A 20,466-nucleotide genomic window follows, 5' to 3' on the forward strand; every position below is an offset into this window, starting at 1 on the left:
TAATTGTAACAAAGCACAAAGAACCTAAAGATGAAAACAACGTGCACTATGTGTTTCACATAAAAACCACTTGTCACTTTTGATGGTTCCACTGAGGTAGCGATGTTTCTTCAATGCGGACTTATACACTACTGTTTTCACTTACACATTATTTGTCTCTAATCCAAGAAAACAATTTGAGCAGTAGTTTGGATACAACTTAGGTTTTAATCTTGACTGTAAAACATACTAGCCCATAAAGCAAAACAAGGCTTCACACAGACTTCATTAATACTATGCCTAAAAAACTATTTAACTACACAGACGATAATGTGCGTACACAATTCAAAAAATGCCGAAGAAAATAGGACTCGATAAATTGTAAAGACGCCCTGCGATCCATCTTACCTAAGTCAGTTATCAGGATTGGTTCCTGCAAAGGAATATCGGGGACTGGAACGTTCGTCTTGCCAACACGAACCTTTGCAGGTTTACGCTGGTGCCTCATTTTCCTTAATTCCGTATGTTTAAAGTGGGAAGCAATGTGAGTCTTCCTATGGCCTGAGGTTCGAAATTTTTTGTCACAATGAGGACAAGCAAAAGGTCTAACACCTAATAAAAATGAAATCACATTTTAGAATTATTTCCAGAAATTACATCTCAACAGCAAATGCCAACATAAAATGTTAGTATTTCCAATACTGATTTGAACCTTCAATTTATTAGGCTATGCTTATAACTTAATGGATATTGTAAACTATTTTCCCTAGTTTGTATACAGTGCATATTATAGATATTGAGGCATGTAATAAGAGCATTTTAAGTAAAAAAAGAACATTTAGCATTTTTAGGACAAAGTCTTACATTGTAAAATATGGACAGTAGTTCTTAAGAACTTTACAGTATGTAAGGATGCTCTCTCTCTTAAGTCATCATCTGTAAAGTGGCTAAAAGACACCTGCTTCCAGGGCTGCTGCTGAGATTACGTAAGCTAATGTTTAAACAGCACTTAGTAATGTCTCACATTTTGCAAATAAACAGTAAATAGTAGTTGTCACTGGATTGTAAATGATGATGATAATAGTACTAATATCTTCTTAATGATCCTCTTACTACTGTGCCCCACTTCTAAAGAATATTTCCTTGTTTTATAATTTTATTAGCAAATGAAAATGTAAATTCCAAAGAAACACATACAACAAAATTGAGTAACTTGAGCTTTGTCAAATACTCATCCACATTGTCAGCCCAGAGGAGGATTCCTGAGGGAATTTGGGAGATATTGCCAATGAGTACAGGGTTTCTTTGCAGGGTGATAAAAATGTTCCAAAATCAGACAGTGGTGTAGAGTGCACAATTCAGAATTGTACACATTAAAATGGTAAATATTATATGTAAATTACATCTCAATAAATACGTCATTAAAGAAAATGGAGCTCCATAATGCAAGATTTCACGTCTTAATACTGATTAGAAAGCCTCAGTACAAACAAGTCCCTGGTCCTCCCCCTGGCCCAGCTAAAGCATTCAGGTCTTCCCAGATCAAACGCAGATTACATGTTGTGTCCTCCGAAAGGCTCACTCAGTCTAAAGCTAAATCTGACCCGGACAGAAGTCTCTTTTCACCCTCTGTAATTGTATGTTCATTTATAAGTGTTACTTGTTTTTAATGCCTCCCCCAGCATATCCTTAGCTCCATGGAGATCAAGGTTGCATTTGTTTTCTTTACCTATAGATACTTCATGCCCAGCCTATAGAAGAGACTCAACAAGTGCCAATGAAAAGACAGAAACGCATCCTCTAAGGAGTCAATTATTGCTCCCCCAGGTGCTGTGACTCAATCCCTTCTTAGCACCTGTGTGCATGCAGTACTGTGTGCAGTAACTATTGGCAGTTCCTGTGTGTGGCACTGTTTGGTACCATGTGTGGTACTTGTGTGTGGTACTGTGTTTGGTACCGTGTGTGGTACCTGTGTGTGGTACTGTGTTTAGTACTGTGTTTGGTACTATATGCACTACTTTTGTGCAGTACTGTTTGGTACTGTGGGCAGTGCTATACACAGTACTGTGGTTGGTACTGTGCATGATGCCTGTGTGCAGTACTGTTTGGCACTGTGTGTGGTACCCGTGTGCAGTACCTGTGGGCAGCACTGGTACCTGTGTGCAGCACTATGTTTGGTACCTAAGTGCAGTACTGTGTGTGTGGTACTATGTGCAGTACTGTGTGTGGTACTGTATGCAGTCTCTGTGGGCAGTACTTGTGTGTAGTACTGTGTTTAGTACTGTCTGCAGTACCTGTGTGCAGTACTGTGTTTGGTACTCTATGTACTACTTGTGTGTGGTACTGTTTGTTACTGTGTGAGGTGCCTGTATGCGGTACTGGTTGGTACTGTGCATGATGCCTGTGTGCAGTACTGTTTGGTACTGTATGTGGTAGCTGTGTGCAGTACTGTGTGTGGTACTGTGTGCAGTACTGTGTGTAGTACTGTGTGCAGTCCCTGTGGGCAGTACCTGTCTGCAGCTCCATGTTGGGTATTGTGTGCAGTACCTGTGTGCAGTACTGTGTTTGGTGCCTAAGTGCGGTACTGTGTATATGGTACTGTGTGCAGTACTGCATGTGATACCGTATACAGTCCCTATGGGCAGTACTTGTATGTACTGTGTTTAGTACTGTGTTGGGTACTGTATGCAGTACTGTTTGGTACTATGTGCAGTGCCTATGCACAGTACCTGTGCACGGTAGTGTTTAGTACTGTGTTGGGTACTGTATGCAGTACTGTGCTCGGTACTATGTGCAGTAGCTGTGTGCAGTACCTATGCAGAGTACTATGTGGTCCCTGTGGCCAGTACCTGTGTGGGTGCAGCACTGCAGGCCGTACCTGTGTGCAGTACCTGTGTGCTGTACTGTGTTTGGTAAATGTGTTTGGTACTGTGTGTGGTCCCTGTGAGCAGTGCCTGTGTGAGTGCAGCTCTGCAGGCTATACCCTGTGTGCAGTACTCTGTTTGGTACTGTGTGCAGTACTGTGTTTGGCACTGTGCATGACGCCTGTGTGCAGTACTGTTTGGTACTGTGTGCGGTACCTGTGTGGTACTGTGTCTGGTACCTGCCTTTGATACTTGTGTGCAGTCTCTGTGGGCAGTACCAGTGTGGGTACAGCACTGTGGGCCATACCTGTGTGTGATATTGTGTGCAGTCCCTAAGGGCAGTACTTGTGAGCAGTACCTGTGCAAAATGCTGTGTTGGGTACTATGTGCAGTACTATGTGTTTGGTACTTGTGGGCAGTGCCAGTGTGGGTGCAGCACTGTGGGACATACCTGTGAGCAGTACTGTGTTCAGTACTATGTGCGGTACTGTGTGCAGTCCCTGTAAGCAGTACTTGTGTGCAGTACCTGTGCACAGTGCCGTGTTGGGTGCTGTGTTGGGTACTGTGTGCGGTATCTGTGTTTGGTACCTGTGTGCAGTCCCTGTGGGCAGTACTGGTGTGGGTGCAGCATTGAGGGCCACACCTATGTGCAGTACTGTGTGTGATACTTTGTGCAGTCCCTGTGGGCAGTACTTGTGTGCAGTACCTGTGCGCCTACTGTGTGCCATACCTGTGTTTAGTACCTGTGCGCAGTACTGTGTGTGGCCCCGGTGGCCAGTGCCCGTGTGGGCCCAGCCCTGAGGCCGTACCTGTGTGCAGGCGGATGTGCACCTTGAGGCTGCCCGAGGTGGAGAAGCTCTTCATGCAGTACTGGCACTTGAATGCCTTGATGCCGGTGTGCGTCTTGATGTGGGCTGTCAGTGTGCTCTTCACGGCAAAGGCGCGGAAGCACTGCGGGCACTTGAAGGGCTTCTCGTGGGTGTGGATGCGGATGTGGCGCACCAGGTCGCTGGGCTTGCGGAACTCCTTGGCGCAGTAGGGACACACATGCCAGCGCACGCCGTTCTCCTCACGGATGGAGCCTGCGAAGGGAGAGGACACGTCCCGCTTGGCCAGGACACCCCACCCAGTGTCGGGTCCAGGGCCCCCTGCAGTCCCTACGGAAAGCTGCACTCATGATCGGTTACGGGAAAGCTTGGAATTCCCAGGATCACTGACATTATCGAGGGCTAGGAGTTAATCTCGCTGAAACCCCTAACAGTCGGGAAAATACAATTCAGAGTCTCTGAGAAAGTGCGCCCACTGAGAAGGTGATTGATTCTGTAGGTCCAGCGGCACCAAGACACAGTCAGCTCCCTCTCAATGAGAACGAAAGCAGATGGGCTCGAATGACCTCATGCTTAACGCAAGGAATGAGAAGAGAAGGAATGACGCTGGACTAAGTATTTACTGGGCCTACTGGATATCACCAATAAAAAATAATATAAATGCAAATAATTAAGAAACGATAAATTCATATGCTATGAAAGGAAATGTGTAAATAGTTAAGACAAATAAACAGTATATATCAATTCATGATAAAATATAAGTGGATCTGTCTCGTATTATTATTCAATTTTGAATCAAGTTTAAAACTATTTCTAATAGAAAAAAAAAATCACAAATTGATGGAAATATAGTAAGTACACCTGTCCCTCTGTTTTCAGCAGGAAATAGTGCCAAGACCCGAGTGGTTCCATCTGAGAACCAAGCCAGCTACTGAGTGGCGAATGCAGCAGAGTGAGTGCATGAAACAAAGGGATGACCCGTGTCTCCCTCACCCTTCTCAGGAAGGAGCAGGACAGTGGAAGGTGAAATGGTAAGCAATTTACAGCTTATGAAGTGTTTATTTCTGGAATTTTCCATTTAATATTTTTGGGAATTTGGTTGAATGCAGGTAACTAAAATTTAGAATCACCTTATTTTTAAAATTTTTTATTAGATTTATTCATCTGAAATTAAGGTATCATCTACAGTGACTATACAGATAACTCACATAAAGAATCCACATGAAATCAGAAAGATTTTGGCCACATTAATGAACTTCACCAGAACACTTTTAACTAAAATTTATTTAACTGTGTCTGTACCAACAAAGTTTTCTTAGGGAAAAAGAAAACCTTCTGTTTCCTTCTCTCTTATCACTAAATATAAGGAATTCTCCATATATGCAAGTAAATCTGTAAAGATAGAAAACGTATTTTCTCAAATACAATATTCTTTGCAAGAATAATTCACATAAAAAAGAAAGGTGGGCCGGGCACAGTGGCTCATGCCTGTAATCCCAACATTCTGGGAGGCCAAGGCAGACAGATAGCCTGAGCTCAGTAGTTTGAGATCAGCCTGGGCAACATGGCAAAATTCTGTCTTTGGAGAAAAAATTTTAAAACAATTAGCCAGGTGTGGTGGTGCATGCCTGTGGTCCCAGCTACTCAGGAGGCTGAGGTGGAAGGATGGCTTGAGCCCAGGACATAGGAGTTGCGGTGGGCTATGATTGTGCCACTGCACTCCAGCCTGGGCGACAGAGCCAGACCTTGTCTCAAAAAGAAAAAAGGAAAGAAAAAAAGGTAGAAAAAAAGAATGAAAAACAATATATTTTTTAAACACGGTGACAGAATGTAAATAAAAACAAAGAAAGGCACATACACAAATCACGGGGGTAAAAATGGAGAAGGAAATAAGGGAACTGGTTTTAAAAGGTGAGACATTTGTTTTGTGGTGATAGTGCATAAAGACATCTAAAATTTAAGACTGCTTAAAATTAATAGGTAAAAATTAACTCACAAATGTGCATAATTACCTAAAGGCTTTCTCATGACAAATCCAAAATGCAAGGTATAAAAGGCTATGAGAGACTATAATATTTACTGGTGAAAATTAGGACACCATTCGCCAGAAATCAGATTTTTTTCCAAACCAAAATAAAACTATATCTCAAGTTACGCAGGATGACATAATCTACATCTGCCACCAGGTTCTAATATCTGGGAATAGACTAGAACAGAGACTACGAACTGGAAGTCCTGAAGCTGTCTCCAAATCTGGCCTGCATATGTTTTGTTTCACCCACACAATGTTAAAAAAGAAAATGGAATCCAGATTTCCAACTCTGACAAATGGAAAGATCCGGAAAGCTAGATCCGCAATACCACATAGCAAGCTTTCCTGGAGTTGGACAGTAGCTTTCCTCTTCAAATAGTAAGTCCAGGTACAGTGGCTCACGCCTGTAATCCCAGCACTTTGGGAGGCCGAGGCGGGCGGATCACCTGAAGTCAGCAGTTCAAAACCAGCCTGACCAACATGGAGAAACCCTGTCTCTACTAAAAATACAAAATTTGCTGGGCATGGTGGCACATGCCTGTAATCCCAGCTACTCAGGAGGCTGAGGCAGGAGAATCACTTGAACCTGGGAGGCAGAGGTTATGGTGAGCCAAGATTGCACCACTGCACTCCAGCCTGGGCAAGAAGAGTGAAACTCCGTCTCAATAAGTTTATATATATATATACGTATATATATATATATATATACACACATATATACATATATATACATATATACACATATATACATATATACACATATATATACATATATATGTAAATGTAGAAAAGTAAAGGATATATACTCATCTTCAACATGAAAAGGCATTTGCTAAAACTCAACATCTAGTCGTAAAAAAGGTCTAAAAACAGGAAAAGGTGAATAAAACATATATCAATATAACATTCAACTTAATAGAAAAATATATTAAAGTCAGGGAGAAAAGTCCACTATCACTGCCATTAATTTATAGTGATCTAGAGATACTAGTCAATGACACTGGTCATGATAAAGAAATATACAGTATAAACTAGAAATGAAGCATCAGTCATTATTTTCAAATGATATTACCATATAATCTAACAAACCTAGAACTCAGAAAGATACCCAAGTTTTAATACAAGAAAATCAATACCCTTCCTATTTACAAAAAAAAAAAACAGAAGAAAATTTCAAAACATTACTGAGATACTTTTCAAAAAGATAAATTAATAGAAATGCATACCCTATTCTTTGGGACAAAGACTATAAGTTACAAAGACATCAATTCTCCCTGGTTTAATTTATCATCTGTATACAAATACCAACAAGATTGTTTTTTGGAACTAAAGTTTTTGGAACTTTAGCAGAAGATTCTAAAGTGCATCTGAAAAATAAATATGTGAAAACAGTGAAGAATACACTTTTAAAAAGGAGTATCAAGAGAAGACTGGCTTTCTAGTTATCAAAGTACACTCAGAACACTTGAATAAAAAGACAGATTAGTGGAGTAGAACAGAGTCCAGAAAAGACATATATAGATTTGGGAGTGTGATAAAGGTGGCATTACATTTCAATTGGGAAATCATGACTTATTTAACAAATAATGTTTGCACATCTGGGTGGCCACCTGAAAAAAAACAAAATTAAATCAAAGATTTAGTTTAAAACATTAAATTATGGCCAAGCACAGTGGCTCATGACTGTAATACCAGCACTTTGGGAGGCCAAGGCAGGGGGATTGCTCCAGGCCAGGAGTTCAAGACCAGCCTGGGCAACATAGAAAGACTCTGTCTCTACAAAAATAAAAATAACAAAATTAGCCAGGTGTGGTGGTGCACACCTATAGTCCTAACTACTCAGGAGGCTGAGGCAGGAGGATCACTGGAGCCTGGGAGGTCGAGGCTGCAGTGAGCTATGATCATGACACTGTACTGCAGCCTGGGCAACAGAGTGAGACCCTGTCTCAAAAAAAAAACCTATTAAATTGTAAAAGTCTGATATAAGAGAAGAGGTTATCTTTCCATAATGTCAGTGATGAAGTCTAAATATTACCCAAGCCCAAGGTCATTAAACATTGACAAACTTAGCTACACATATATATAAATATCTCCCCAGTTAAAAAAGATTTTTAGCTCAAAAAGGCAAACAAATTAGAAAAAAATGTACAATTGACCCTTGAACAACTTGGAGGTTAGAGGCACTGACCCCCAATGCAGTTAAAAATCTGCCTATAAGATATCCCCAAAACTTAACTATCAATAGCCTCCTGTTGACCAGAAGACTTGCCAGTAACATCAACAGTTAACACATATTTTGTACATGTATTATATACTGTAATCTTATAATAAAGCTAGAGAAAAAATATTATTAAGAAAAGCATAAAGAAGAGAAAATATATCTCCTATTCATTTAGTGGAAGTGGTTTTCCTCTCTTTGTCCACATGTTGAGTAGGCTGAGGAAGTGGGGGGTCTTGCTCTCTCGGGGTGGCAGAGGCAGGCTAAAACCTGCATATAAGTGGACCTTTGCAGTTCAAATTTGTGTTGTCTAGGAGTAAACTGTATCCCACAAACATAGCTCACAAAATACTACCATCTTTAATACAATATGGACAAAAGAAGTCAAGAATTAGTCTTATAGGAAAATATAGGTACTCTTTTGAAAAGCTTTCAACTATACTCCCTGTAAGAAAAATGCAAATTAAACGTACAATAAGACAACATTTTCTAACCCATTGGATGAGTAAAAAAATCCCCAAAGTTTGATAATTTCTTGAAAAGGCTGTGAGGAAACAGGTGCTCCAATAATTGCTCCTAGAAGGGTAAATCTACATGATTACATGAAAGTATAACTGTTTATCAAAACTTATTCCTTTTTACCAAAAGGAAAGTGTAACTGTTTACAAAATCCTTCTCATTTGTTATCAAGTATGTTACTGACACCAAAGATAAAATTTCAATAAGGTCGGTACAGTGGACAATAAATAGTACTGGGTCAATTTTAATTTCCTGATATTGATGATTTTACTATGATTATGTACAAGGATGTCCTTGATTTTAGGAAATACACACTAAAAAATATTTATAGTTAAAAGGGCATTATATCTATAAGTCACTCTCAGAAAATTCAGGAAAAAAATAGCTAAACAGCGAAATCAAATGTAAAATGTTAACATTTCGGGGAATATGGATGAAGGGTATATGGGAATTCCTTGTATTGTTTTGAAACATTTCCGCTAAGACTGAAATTATTTTAAAACCGAAATGTCCTTACAGATAAACGTACATGTGTGAAATGATGCAGCTACACACACGGCCACTGCAGCATCATTCATGTTAGCAAATGGCTGCAGATTGGTTAAATTATGATACATTCATAAAATGAAACACTATTCAAGCATTTTGAAAAACAAGATATCAAGTGGAAAAAAGTAATCTAAAAAATAACATCACATTATATTACACTTCTAGCAGGAAGCCACTCGTCCTCCTAGGAAACAATCACACAGATGCCTGTGCTTGTTTAAAAGACACAGAAGACGGTAGTGGCGCACTTCCCTGGGGAGAGGTGGCAGAAGACCCCTCACAGAAGTTCTGTGTACACCACTGTGTCTTTTGAATTGTGTGGCATGAGCATGTTTCACCTATTTAAAAATAATTTAAAAACATATATATTCATTAAGCACTTATTATTGGTCAGCTACCACCATGCTATCCACTTTACATGGATCCTCCCATTCGCTTCTCTTCCATTTATTCTATCCTTAGTCCCACCTTACAGATGAGAAGTTGACATCTTAACTGATTTGCCCAGGACCAGATGGCCAGTGAGGTCCATGCGATCCTAGCGCCTAAGTGCAGTTTTCTCAAGGAGGTCTGTCTTCCCAGTGCTCCTTCAAGCACAGCATGACAAGTGCCAAGCACCATGCCAGGCATCAAAAGGTATCTGCCCTGGAAAGGACTGTGGTCTAGGGGAGAAGCGGGTAGGGCAGTGTAACCAAGTATGTATGGCAGAGCATCAGAGGTGCCAAGACAGATGTGTGCATAGATGCATACCAGGAATGCAAAGACAATGCTGATTACTTCCATAGGAGAAGGCTCAGAAACTTCTGCAGAAATAAGGTGGCCCTGCGGGTGAGCTTCGAAGGCAGATATTTGCCAAGAAGGACATGGCCTGAGGTATATTTATCAGATAAAAGCAGCAGCAAAAGCCAGGTATGAAGGTGAGTCCCAGAAACTTCCAGTTCAATATGGCTTGGGTAGAGGATGTCTGGTGGGACTAGCAAGAGTCAGAAGTGCAGGAAGGGCTAAATTACAGAAAGCCTTACATGCTGCAGAAAGTTTCTTGGCAGGAGAGGAAAAAAGCCTAGACGTGTTCTCTTCAGTCTTCAATTAGCTCCCAGGCAAAAGAAGGTGCCATGGGCCATCCAGCCAGCTTTATCTCCAGCATTAGCTGGGCCATTAGGAGGACACGGATGACCAAAGAGGAAGACCACTGGCCAGACATGGGTAGGGTAGGCAGGCAGGGTGAATGGAGTGACCAGAAAAACACCTGTGGGTTCTTCTGTGGGATCGGAGAGCACCTACTGTAATCAGAAAACTCCAAGTAGAGTACCTGGGATGGATGAGCCTGCTCTTTTGGGGCAAAATCCAAATGCTGGTTCCAACAAAAGACCCTGGCCTGCTGGGAACATCAAAAGACTCCCCCAGACGCCTGACAGGTACATACAGAAGTTCTAGTCCAGACGACAGTCAGGGTGACACAAAGTCTTTCTGCTTTCAAGGACCAGAACATCAAATACTCAGAAGTAACTACTGTCCAACATCTAATTAGAGAGGGACTCATATCTCAGCGTCACGCACAAATGCAGACTCCTCAGCCACAGGAGACCTTTACGTGAAATACAACAGCTTGAGTCACCTTCTTGACTTTTGTTACAGAATATCTCACTGCACAGCCTAAGTGTTTGTTTGTTTGTTTGTTTTTTGAGACGGAGTCTCGCTCTGTCGCCCAGGCTGGAGTGCGGTGGCGCAATCTCGGCTCACTGCAAGCTCTGCCTCCCGGGTTCATGCCATTCTCCTGCCTCAGCCTCCCGAGTAGCTGGGACTACAGGCACCCGCCACCATGCCTGGCTAATTTTTTTGTAGAGATGGGGTTACACCGTGTTAGCCAGGATGGTCTCGATCTCCTGATCTTGTGATCCACCTGCTTCGGCCTCCCAAAGTGCTGGATTACAGGCATGAGCCGCCGTGCACGGCATTTGTTTTTTATGCTTTTTTTTCCTAAACACTCTCTCAGTAGCAGAACTACTAGAACACTGGGAAGAGTGCATTCAAACCTGGTGGAATCACAGCAGCAAATCTTACCAAATAATCATTATACAAATCAGAAGTGACAGGTCAGTGCTGGGTCTTGGAGCTTCACACAAAAGCCTCTGATATGGTTTGGCTCTGTGTCCCCACCCAAATCTCACCTTGAATGCTAATAATCCCCACATGTCGTGGGAGGGACCTGGTGGGAGGTAACTGAATCATGCGGGTGGGTTTATCCTGTGCTGTTCTCTTGACAGTGAATAAGTCTCACAGGGTCTGATGGTTTTATAAAGGGCAGTTGCCCTGTACATGCCTCTCTTGCCTGTAGCCATGTAAGATGTGACTTTGCTCCTTATTCACCTGCCATCATTGTGAGGCCTCCCCAGCCATGTGGAACTATGAATCAATTAAACCTCTTTCCTTGATAAATTACCCAGCCTCTGGTATGTCTTTTTTTTTTTTTTTTTGAGACAGAGTCTCACTCTGTCACCCAGGCTGGAGTGCCGTGGCGCAATCTCGGCTCACTGCAAGCTCCGCCTCCTGGGTTCATGCCATTCTCCTGCCTCAGCCTCTCCGAGTAACTGGGACTACAGGTGCCTGCCACCACGCCTGGCTAATTTTCTGTATTTTTTAGTAGAGACGGGGTTTCACCGTGGTCTCGATCTCCTGACCTCGTGATCCGCCCGCCTCGGCCTCCCAAAGTCCTGGGATTACAAGCGTGAGCCACCGCGCCCGGCCTGGTATGTCTTTATTACAAGCATGAGAACACACTAATACAGCCTCTTACATAAACCTGGCCCTCAACCAATGATAGGTTTATAGATATGCTGCTAGGACTGGGTTAACAGAAGCATGCGACTGGATATCTGAAACTGTAAATCAAGGAACGGACCCTGCTGATGAAATGGAGCTAGTAGAATCTTTTTATTTATTTATTTATTTATTTAGACATGGAGTATCACTCTGTCACCCAGGCTGGAGTGCAGTGATGTGATCTTGGCTCACTGCAACCTCTGCCTCCTGGGTTCAAGTCATTCTCCTTCCTCAGCTTCTCAAGTGGTGGGACTACAGGTGCGTATCATCACACCCAGCTAATTTTTGTATTTTTAGTAGAGACAAGTTTCACCATGTTGGCCAGGCTGGTCTTGAACTCCTGACCTCAGGAGATCCACCCACCTCAGCCTCCCAAAGTGTGGGGATTACAGTTGTGCGCCACCGCGCCCAGCCAGTAGAATCTTTTTAACAAGTACTACAGTCTGCTGGGTTTTTCAGCATTGACCACGAAGATGATGTTGATTTCCTGGCCAGGTTTTCTTGGCTGGTCACAGGAAAGAGACAGTCACTGATAGTTAGCTGGACTATGTGAATTAAGAATGGGGATATCAAGAATGCTCAAGAGGCACTAGGAGCTGCTGAAACAAGGGTGGCACTGACGCTGCGATGACCAGCTCTTAATGACAGGACCTCCTCTAAGATATTGGCTTTTACTGTGATTATGTTCAGATTTTGAAACATCTTAGAGTGCTCTCAGATCAGCAGAAAGCTGGCGCAGCGGCAATCATGTAGTTGTCACAAAGGAACTTATGATGAAGACCCTATCTTTGAAAATGAGAGTAACGATGAAGCCATGTTTGTCAGCTATAAAAAACAACAGAAGTTACTGTTGGACCAGCTAGCTCAAGCTTCACCAGTTACTGCTGGCTCCTGCGCAGTTTATATTTCGACACCACAGCACTGGTAGGCTACACGGTTTATAGAAGCTGCAGGAGCAGCAAGCTTGGTATAGAAATTGGCAGAAGCTCTTCCAGGATCTCATGGTGCCCCCATCTCAGGTGCTGGTTCAATGGCTAGTGCTCTGCAAATATGACACAGCCGCTGGTAATGTCAGGAGTTAGCTCTTATCAGCATATATCTGTGACATGAGTTTTTCGGAACTTGTCAGACAGGAAAGTTCTTTACGGCTGAACCTCAACACATTCCGTGGGTATTAATGGCTTTCTTAGATCACAGGGGGTCTGCAACACTGTAGCGCAAAAGCGTGCAGCGGAACTGCTTAGCAGTTCTTTAGATTTGTCAGATCTCTCAAGAAGCAATCCTTTCACTGAGGATATTCTGAACAGAAGACTTACCAGGGCTTTCTCCACTGAGAATGGTTAGCAGTCCTTACTGAAGAATAATCAACTATTTGTTTATGAGACAGCCGGAGTACCGATTATTGATAGCAAACATCCATCAAAAAGGAAGCAAGCATTGAGGAATCTGTGAACCCCACTGATGGAAAAGTTTAAATTTCTGTTAGGAACACTGATGCTGACCGCAGGGGAAGAAAGGCAGGCGTCTATAACAGACTGCTTCAACCATGCTGCTGGACTTGCCAGAGCAGCAAGCAGACTGGGGAATGGTGTGGCTGTTCAGAGGCTCTGAACTGTTTACAGATATTCTCATCGGCCCTCAGCGGTGCCTTACAGAAGGATATGCTCAGAAGCAGAGTTCCCATGTTCTTCCTCATTGCATGATTACTTGCCTGGAGGAAGAAGTCCTTCTGTTCCTCTTGTCTGCTCCGATATGTGCTCAAAGACTATGAAGGAAGAGACCCCCAGGAACTCATTCCTTTTATCAAGCAGATTACAGCCAAGCCTAAGACATAGGTATCCCCATTTTACGACAGATGCTCATGCCTCTGCTCATGCAGTTGTTGAAGAATTGCTCTGACCAGCAGAAGAAAACAGCCAGTCTGCTGTTGAGAAAGGCAGATGCTGCGGAGGAGTTACTTTACCTCCCTTCTGTCAGTCACAGGCAGTGGAACGAGTGAAGGTACAGAGAACAAAGAATGAGTGCTGGTTATTGTCTCGCAGGAGCAGCTGAATATCCAGATCCAAGTGCACAGAAACGGGTTTTGTCCTTCAAAATTGAGAACCTCAGGGAGGTTCGGAGGGACTGTGGGATTTCTTGCTCCTGTTTATAAGTGCATTGCCCCCACTTGGTTCCCAGAACCTTGAAAACAAATCTCTGTCCTGGCAGATGCACAAATAGTACTGGCTTATGTGGTTACACAGCGACACTGAGAACAGTGCATCTCAGATGCAGCCCAGGATGCACTGAGCATCTTCACCAAGGAAACCTGCCCTCCTCATATGCTGCCCCAGAAATGATTTAGGACTTTTGTCAAGTGCTTCAGCAGCCTGAGGCTAAAGTTTTATGAGAATTATTTAAAGGTACTCTTCCAGGGAGGGAACCCTAAGGACTGCATCTCCCTGGGTCTACTTCACAATGAGAATTCCAGTTAATAATTTAGGGGGAAAAAAAGCAATTTTTGTGTGCCATTCACGCTAGTATTTTTAACACTGCTTTGGGCTTACTGCAGTACACTTACTGAGGATTTTCTGATATGAGGTTGGTTGCATTCATGGATGCAGACCCCACGGAGAAGGAGAAGGGCTACCTGCACTTAGCTTTTACGCAATTATAAAAATCAAATTTATCTGAGCTGTAAGAACTTGGCAGACCACAAACAACAAGGAAGAACGTGGGAGAAGGTTTGTTACAGGGAATGTTTAAAAAGCACACTCGCAGAGATAATAATTTCAAAAAGCAGATGAGTCTAAGAGCCACACCATTCTGGAGCCCGTTGGCTGAAACAGGACAGTAGGATGCCTGCCAATTACAGCCCAGTAGAGTATACCGAAGTTCACAGCAATGACCCCAGGTCATCAAGAAGTGGCTAAGTTAACAAGACCACACTCTGATCTAAGAAGGTAAAGTATGCAACGACTTTTAGAAAAGTTTCCATACACAATAGTTTCACTATACCATACCATTTTCATCCTTAAAGGAGTCAATCATCAGCTTTCCAAAACACCATTCACCATGATTTCTAGATAGCCAATACTTCACCACGACAAATGTCTTTTTTTTTTTTTTTTTTGAGACAGAGTCTCACGCTGTCACCGGGGCTGGAGTCCAATGGCATGATCTCGGCTCACTGCAAACTCCGCTTCCTGGGTTCAAGCGATTATCCTGCTTCAGCCTCCTGAGTAGCTGGGATTACAGGTGCCTGCTACCACACCCAGCTAATTTTTTGTATTTTTAATAGAGACGGGGTTTCACTATGTTGGCCAGGCTGGTCTCTAACTCCTGACCTCGTGATCCACCCGCCTCGGCCTCGCAAAGTGCTGGGATTACAGGCATGAGCCACTGCGCCCGGTCATAAATTTCAACCTTTACTAAAAATTCACAATGATTTATGTGTCACAAGTTGCATGATAACTATAAAAGCATTTGTTAAATTTTTAATATAACTTCTTCAAGCAAATCCCGCCGAAAACATGCACTCTGATAAAAGTGAATAAATCAAAAGCAATAATTTTACATGGCGGAGTATGCTTAACTTAGGAACGTAATGAAGGTTAGTTATAAGCAATTAATGTTATGACTTACGAGACAAGAACAGTTTTCCTCATGGTCTTTCTAAGATATCAAATGATATTCCATCCTTGGAGAGGTATTTTCAGACATAATCACTACGTTAAAAGTGCACTGGTAATTGAAAAGTTTTAATTAAAAGGAACATCTTTATATAGAAACATGTCCTCAGGCTAAGTGTGGTAGCTCATGCCTGTAATCCCAGCATTTTGGGAGGCTGGGGCAAGAGGATCACTTGAGGCCAGGAGTTTAAGACAAGCCTGGGCAATATAGCAAGACCTCAGCTCTACAAAAAAAAGTGTTTTTCACTAGCCATATGTGGTGGCACGTGCCTGCAGTCCCAGCTACTCAGGAGGTCGAGGCAGGAGGATTGCTTGAGCCCAGGAGTTCAAGGCTACAGTGAGCTATAATTGCACCACTGTACTCTAGCCTGGACAACACAGCAAGACCCAGTCTCAAAAAAAAATACAAGTCCCCAATGGTTTTCTCATCACCATATTAGAGAGGCCACTTAAAAAAAAAAAAAAAAAAAAAAAAAAAAAAAGCACTGGCTCCAACTTGTACTAGGGATCCCGTGAATGCAATGGGAAATTATTAGAACTGCATGCACTTGCTCAGTACTCTCCATGTGTATTTGATTGATTCAAGTAGTCCAGAAATTACCTAATTGTTACAACCCTGTAAACACAGCACCCCAAACTAGAATACCGTACAGGAAGGCTTCTTGCAATTCCATGTGGAATTCCCTGGCTAGTACTTGGTGCAGGGAGAAAGCTGCTTCCAGCACATGCGGGTGAAGGTCTGGAAGGAGCAGCACGGGGTAGTGCTCACCTTCTCGGTCTAAGGACCATGGCTATGTGGTACTCTCAGGAAGAAGAAGGTCTGACACAGCTCCTCACTCAGTGGCTTGCTGCCCATGTGAAAGCATCTGATTTAGCACAATAACTAGAGACAGTGGCCCATGGGGCTCAGGCGGGCACTCGCACACAGGTAATAAATCTGCATCAGATTTTCAGGAACACATAACACACCTGTAACCTGGAAGACTACCACACAGCTAATCAAAATACATGGAAATGGCTCCTGTTTTCCTTTCTTGCCCTGCCGGATACCAGGAAACTGTGCGGGAGAAACTGCTTAGATTCCAGCATCCTGTCTTTCACTTGGGGAGAAGAAGGCCAGATCAAGGGGAAGAAGAGCCTGACTTATGTGGTTTGAGAAACAAGAACTTCACAATCATGTTATACATGAGAAAATGTATTCTAGGAAAGAAGTGTTAACAGAAATGGCAATGTTATTCCATGCTTTGTAGCAAGAATGCACTTGTTCCCCAAGACAACTGGGAAAGGTTTTTACAGGAACAGTCTTGCCAAAAACACAGGAATCTGTCTTTTTCAAGAAAGATGTAGTAAATTCCTGCTCCTGTAGAAAGAGCCATATTGGGCACTGTGGGGTGTTCAGAAATGAAAAGGCTGTATTCCCGGCCAGAAAGAGCTTATTACCTAGAAGGGGTATTAGACTGCATCTGTGCACAATTAACATGAGAGAATGCAGGAATCCTAAACACTCTAAGTGCTGTGGGAGGTAGGACAAGGAAAAGCACCCCTCAGAGTCCATCCAGGAGGAGGAGCACCGAAGATGCTCGAATGATGGCCAAGATTTGACAGAGACCAGAGGAAGAGGGAGAAGGGAAGGCATCCTCGCTGCAGAAAGCCTGCAGAAAGCATGATGTGCAGAAATGCAGGGACACCTATAAACAGCAGGAATCCAGTTTCAGTATGATGTCTATTAAGTTTGTGCCTAGAAGCACAGAGGGAGGGCGGATGCAAATGCAGGCTGGACAGGTGATAGGATACTCAGGAGCCAAGAAATGGATCTTGGCATGTAACGGAAAATGGTGAGGTGTGGAGTAGGGAGCTGTGCTGCAGGGGTCCTTTGATGATGAAGAGGAAAGGACTAGTCAGAGGCTACTAGAATCACATGGCTGTATGCCAGAAGCACCAAGGGCGAGAAGAACTCAGATCCACGGCAAAGCCGTGGATCTGAGTGGAGAGGAGGCACCTAAGCAGGGCAGAGAGAGAAGAGCTGCAGACAACAAGCTTTCAAGAGAACAGCTGGAGACAACAAGCTTTCAAGCCCTGGTGAGGAGTCAGGAGAAACTGAATACAGGAAAGAAGCCAGGTTAAGGAAAAGAGATAAGTTTCAGGCATTTTATGGCTGTCATTCTTTTTAATTTTAAATACCAACCAACTACAGCTAGCTACAAAACATTCAACAAACATATCCTATCACCTTCAGAGGAGAAAAGAAGGGCATATTTCTTAAAAACCAGCAACATGCTATCCCAAATGTCTAAACTTTAAAGTTTAGCAAAATTACCAGGTAGAAATGGCGATTTCTTCTTTATCATTTTTTTTTCTTTTTTATCCAGTTTCTCCGGGCTTTCCTGTTCTTTTTCTTGCTCTGCGTCTGTAGGGTCCATCTGCTCATTTGAAACGCTGGAAACATCTGGGTTTTGAACCTGTGGTGCAGAGGTCTTGGCATGGCTGGAGTCATTAGGATGTGCTGCAACTGGAATTGAAGACAGCCCACTGTTTTCTAAGGCTTGCTAAGACAGAACAAAACTAAAAGGTTAGAAGGTAACGATGGCCCCAATCTGCCTACCAAAATCAATTAAAAGCTTTACCTACAGAATTCTAATTCCACTCCAAGAAATAAGAATCTACAATTCCAAGTCATCACTTATAAGTGAGGCTTCCAAACCTTTGAGGCTGTAACATCCTTTCTGATATATGACATCTTGCCCCCACCCAAAATAATATAAGCATTTACATTTCTAAATTAAAGGGAATTAAAATTTATTTGACTTTCAGAAATCTTACCTCACACAACTTTGGTTGTCTCTAAATAGATTTGGGAAACTCTATTTTAAGGCTTTTGAGTTACACTGGGTTTAACTTTCAGGTATCGGCTGTAGAACGACACCCTGAGATTCCTCATACCCTTGGCCAGCTCTTCCCCACACCCCTGGCCAGCTCTTCCCCATGAAGGTACAGGAGGAAGGTTAAACAAGTAAGAGAGAGACAGGAGGAGTGAAGAGTTAGTGTGAAGTCGCAGTGGACTAGAAGGCTGGGGGCTCTGCGCTCTTGCCCCCCTCCTCTCCCACACGTGCAGGTGCTGCCTACACACCCACGAGAGAAGGCCAGGCAGTATGAACGCTCTCAGAATTGTCAACACCCATGACTGTCTCCAAATCATAAAGCAGAACCTCAAGAAAGAATAAAATACTTTTTCCACCTCTGTCAACATAAATAGATAGAACTTCTGAAAAGCCTGTTCTTTTCAAGTAAGTTCACTTACGGAAAAAAAATAAGTTTGTGATTTTTTTTTAATGTATAGATGAATAACATTTGAATGTTGCGCTGTCCACAAGCAATTAAGTAGGCATATTAATTTCTTTTGGTTCAGGCACATTTTTCATGAGGATACCCTGACTTTGACAAGTCCTGCAGATTTATTTCTCAATTATCATCCCTGGTTTCTGACAGCACAAGCGCGTAAGCCTCACACCGCAGGGAAGCGTGCTTCACCTGTAAAATGTCCTGGTTGATGCCCACTGTGATGCTCAGCTGCTGCCCAGCCTGCGGGGACTGCCCCGACTCCACCGGCGCCGGCTCTGAGAGCTCCAGGAGCTGCTGGATGACGTCGCTCACCGCCTGGGAGCTCGGCTGGCTTGAGGCCGACGTGGCTTGGGCTTCCGTCTGTTGAAGAGGTAACGTCTGAAAGAGTGTGGCCTGAAACACAGAAACATTTTCATTAAAAATACAATTTTGCTCTTCAATTGAAAAAGGAAAATTAAAAAAAAAAAAAAACAGGCAATACCCTCCTTAAGGGTGTTAAAATCTAAGAGTATCCTAAACATAAATTTTAAATACAATGCCTCACTGATTCTTGTGTTTGGCACGATATTGGCTCTTAACATACTCAATAAATTGTTCTAATGCAATTTTGTACAGTTTTTTCAAGTGAGCATAGAGACTCAAAGATGGCAGATTGAGCCCACAAACCCTCACCTTCCTCTTAGCCCATAAAATTGAAGTGAAGGAATTTTTAAAATATCAAGTTATACAAATTTAACAAGTAGGAAAGAAACCACTGCAGTCAAAATAATTCAACACATTTGTGAAAAATTCTTCCTGCAGGGAGACTGGAGGAATAAAGGCGCTGTAATGCTACAGCCAAGAAAACCTAAGTCAGAGGACAGGTCTGTGATGGGAGAGAGAGCCAGTCCTGCAGGGCTCGGGAATCCGAAATGTCCCATCCAGAAGAAAACGGACGGCAGGGAAACTACCCGTACGACACTGTGAGGGTGGGGACAGGACACCCCACCTTTGTCCAAACCCTTCGAACGGACAACTCTGAGAGTGAACCCCGAAAGAAACTACGGACTTTGGTTACTAATAATAATATATCCACATTCGTTCACCAGTTGTAACAAATGTACCCGACCGATGCACCATGTCAGAAATGGAGGAAACTGAGCACGAGAGAAGAAGAGTATATGATAGCTCTCTGTACTTTCTGCCCAAATTGTCTGTAAAAACTGCTCTAAAATTCGAGTCTGTCAATTTAGAAAATAAAAATAAAAACAGAACAAAAAGTATTAGGACTAAAAATGAACACCCTTGTCTTCTTCCACGGAGGAAGTGGCAGACAGGCACTTACTTTGAGGCAAAAAAAAAAAAAGAGGGATCTCTAAATATCTTTTATCTCTAAAAAAGATAAAAAAGAGTAAGTGACCTGGGAAGAACTAGGGCACCTTTTGTGGCACTGAATTCCCAGACTAAGTCTTTTGTGTTCTGCCACCAGGGTCCTGTGAAGGGCTTGGTTCCCTGGCCACTCACACTCAAGGTGACCCCTGGATCAACAAGCACCATCCATGTGTTAACAGTTCACACAAAAGCTACCACTGCCCCTTCCTGAAACACAAACAGGCAACCAAAGATGATGTGGCAGGCCCAGGAAAGAGAAGGGGAGATGACCCCAGGC

At 42.8% G+C, this 20,466-nt stretch overlaps 1 protein-coding gene across 2 annotated transcripts in view; it reads right to left on the reverse strand.

Moving 5' to 3' along the window:
- Window positions 1–20,466, reverse strand: part of ZNF236 (zinc finger protein 236) — a 147,404-nt gene that overhangs the window by 69,965 nt on the left and 56,973 nt on the right. For both annotated transcript variants that reach the window (XM_030810254.1, XM_030810253.1), the window contains exons 8-11: window positions 19,008–19,211; window positions 17,797–18,025; window positions 3,653–3,925; window positions 388–591 (exon numbers count right to left, since the gene is read on the reverse strand). In XM_030810254.1, the coding sequence (XP_030666114.1) occupies window positions 388–591; window positions 3,653–3,925; window positions 17,797–18,025; window positions 19,008–19,211 (910 nt within the window). The remainder of the gene's footprint in view (window positions 1–387; window positions 592–3,652; window positions 3,926–17,796; window positions 18,026–19,007; window positions 19,212–20,466) is intronic.

The sequence above is a fragment of the Nomascus leucogenys genome, chromosome 4, assembly GCF_006542625.1.
Source record: "Nomascus leucogenys isolate Asia chromosome 4, Asia_NLE_v1, whole genome shotgun sequence".
NCBI lineage: Eukaryota > Metazoa > Chordata > Mammalia > Primates > Hylobatidae > Nomascus > Nomascus leucogenys.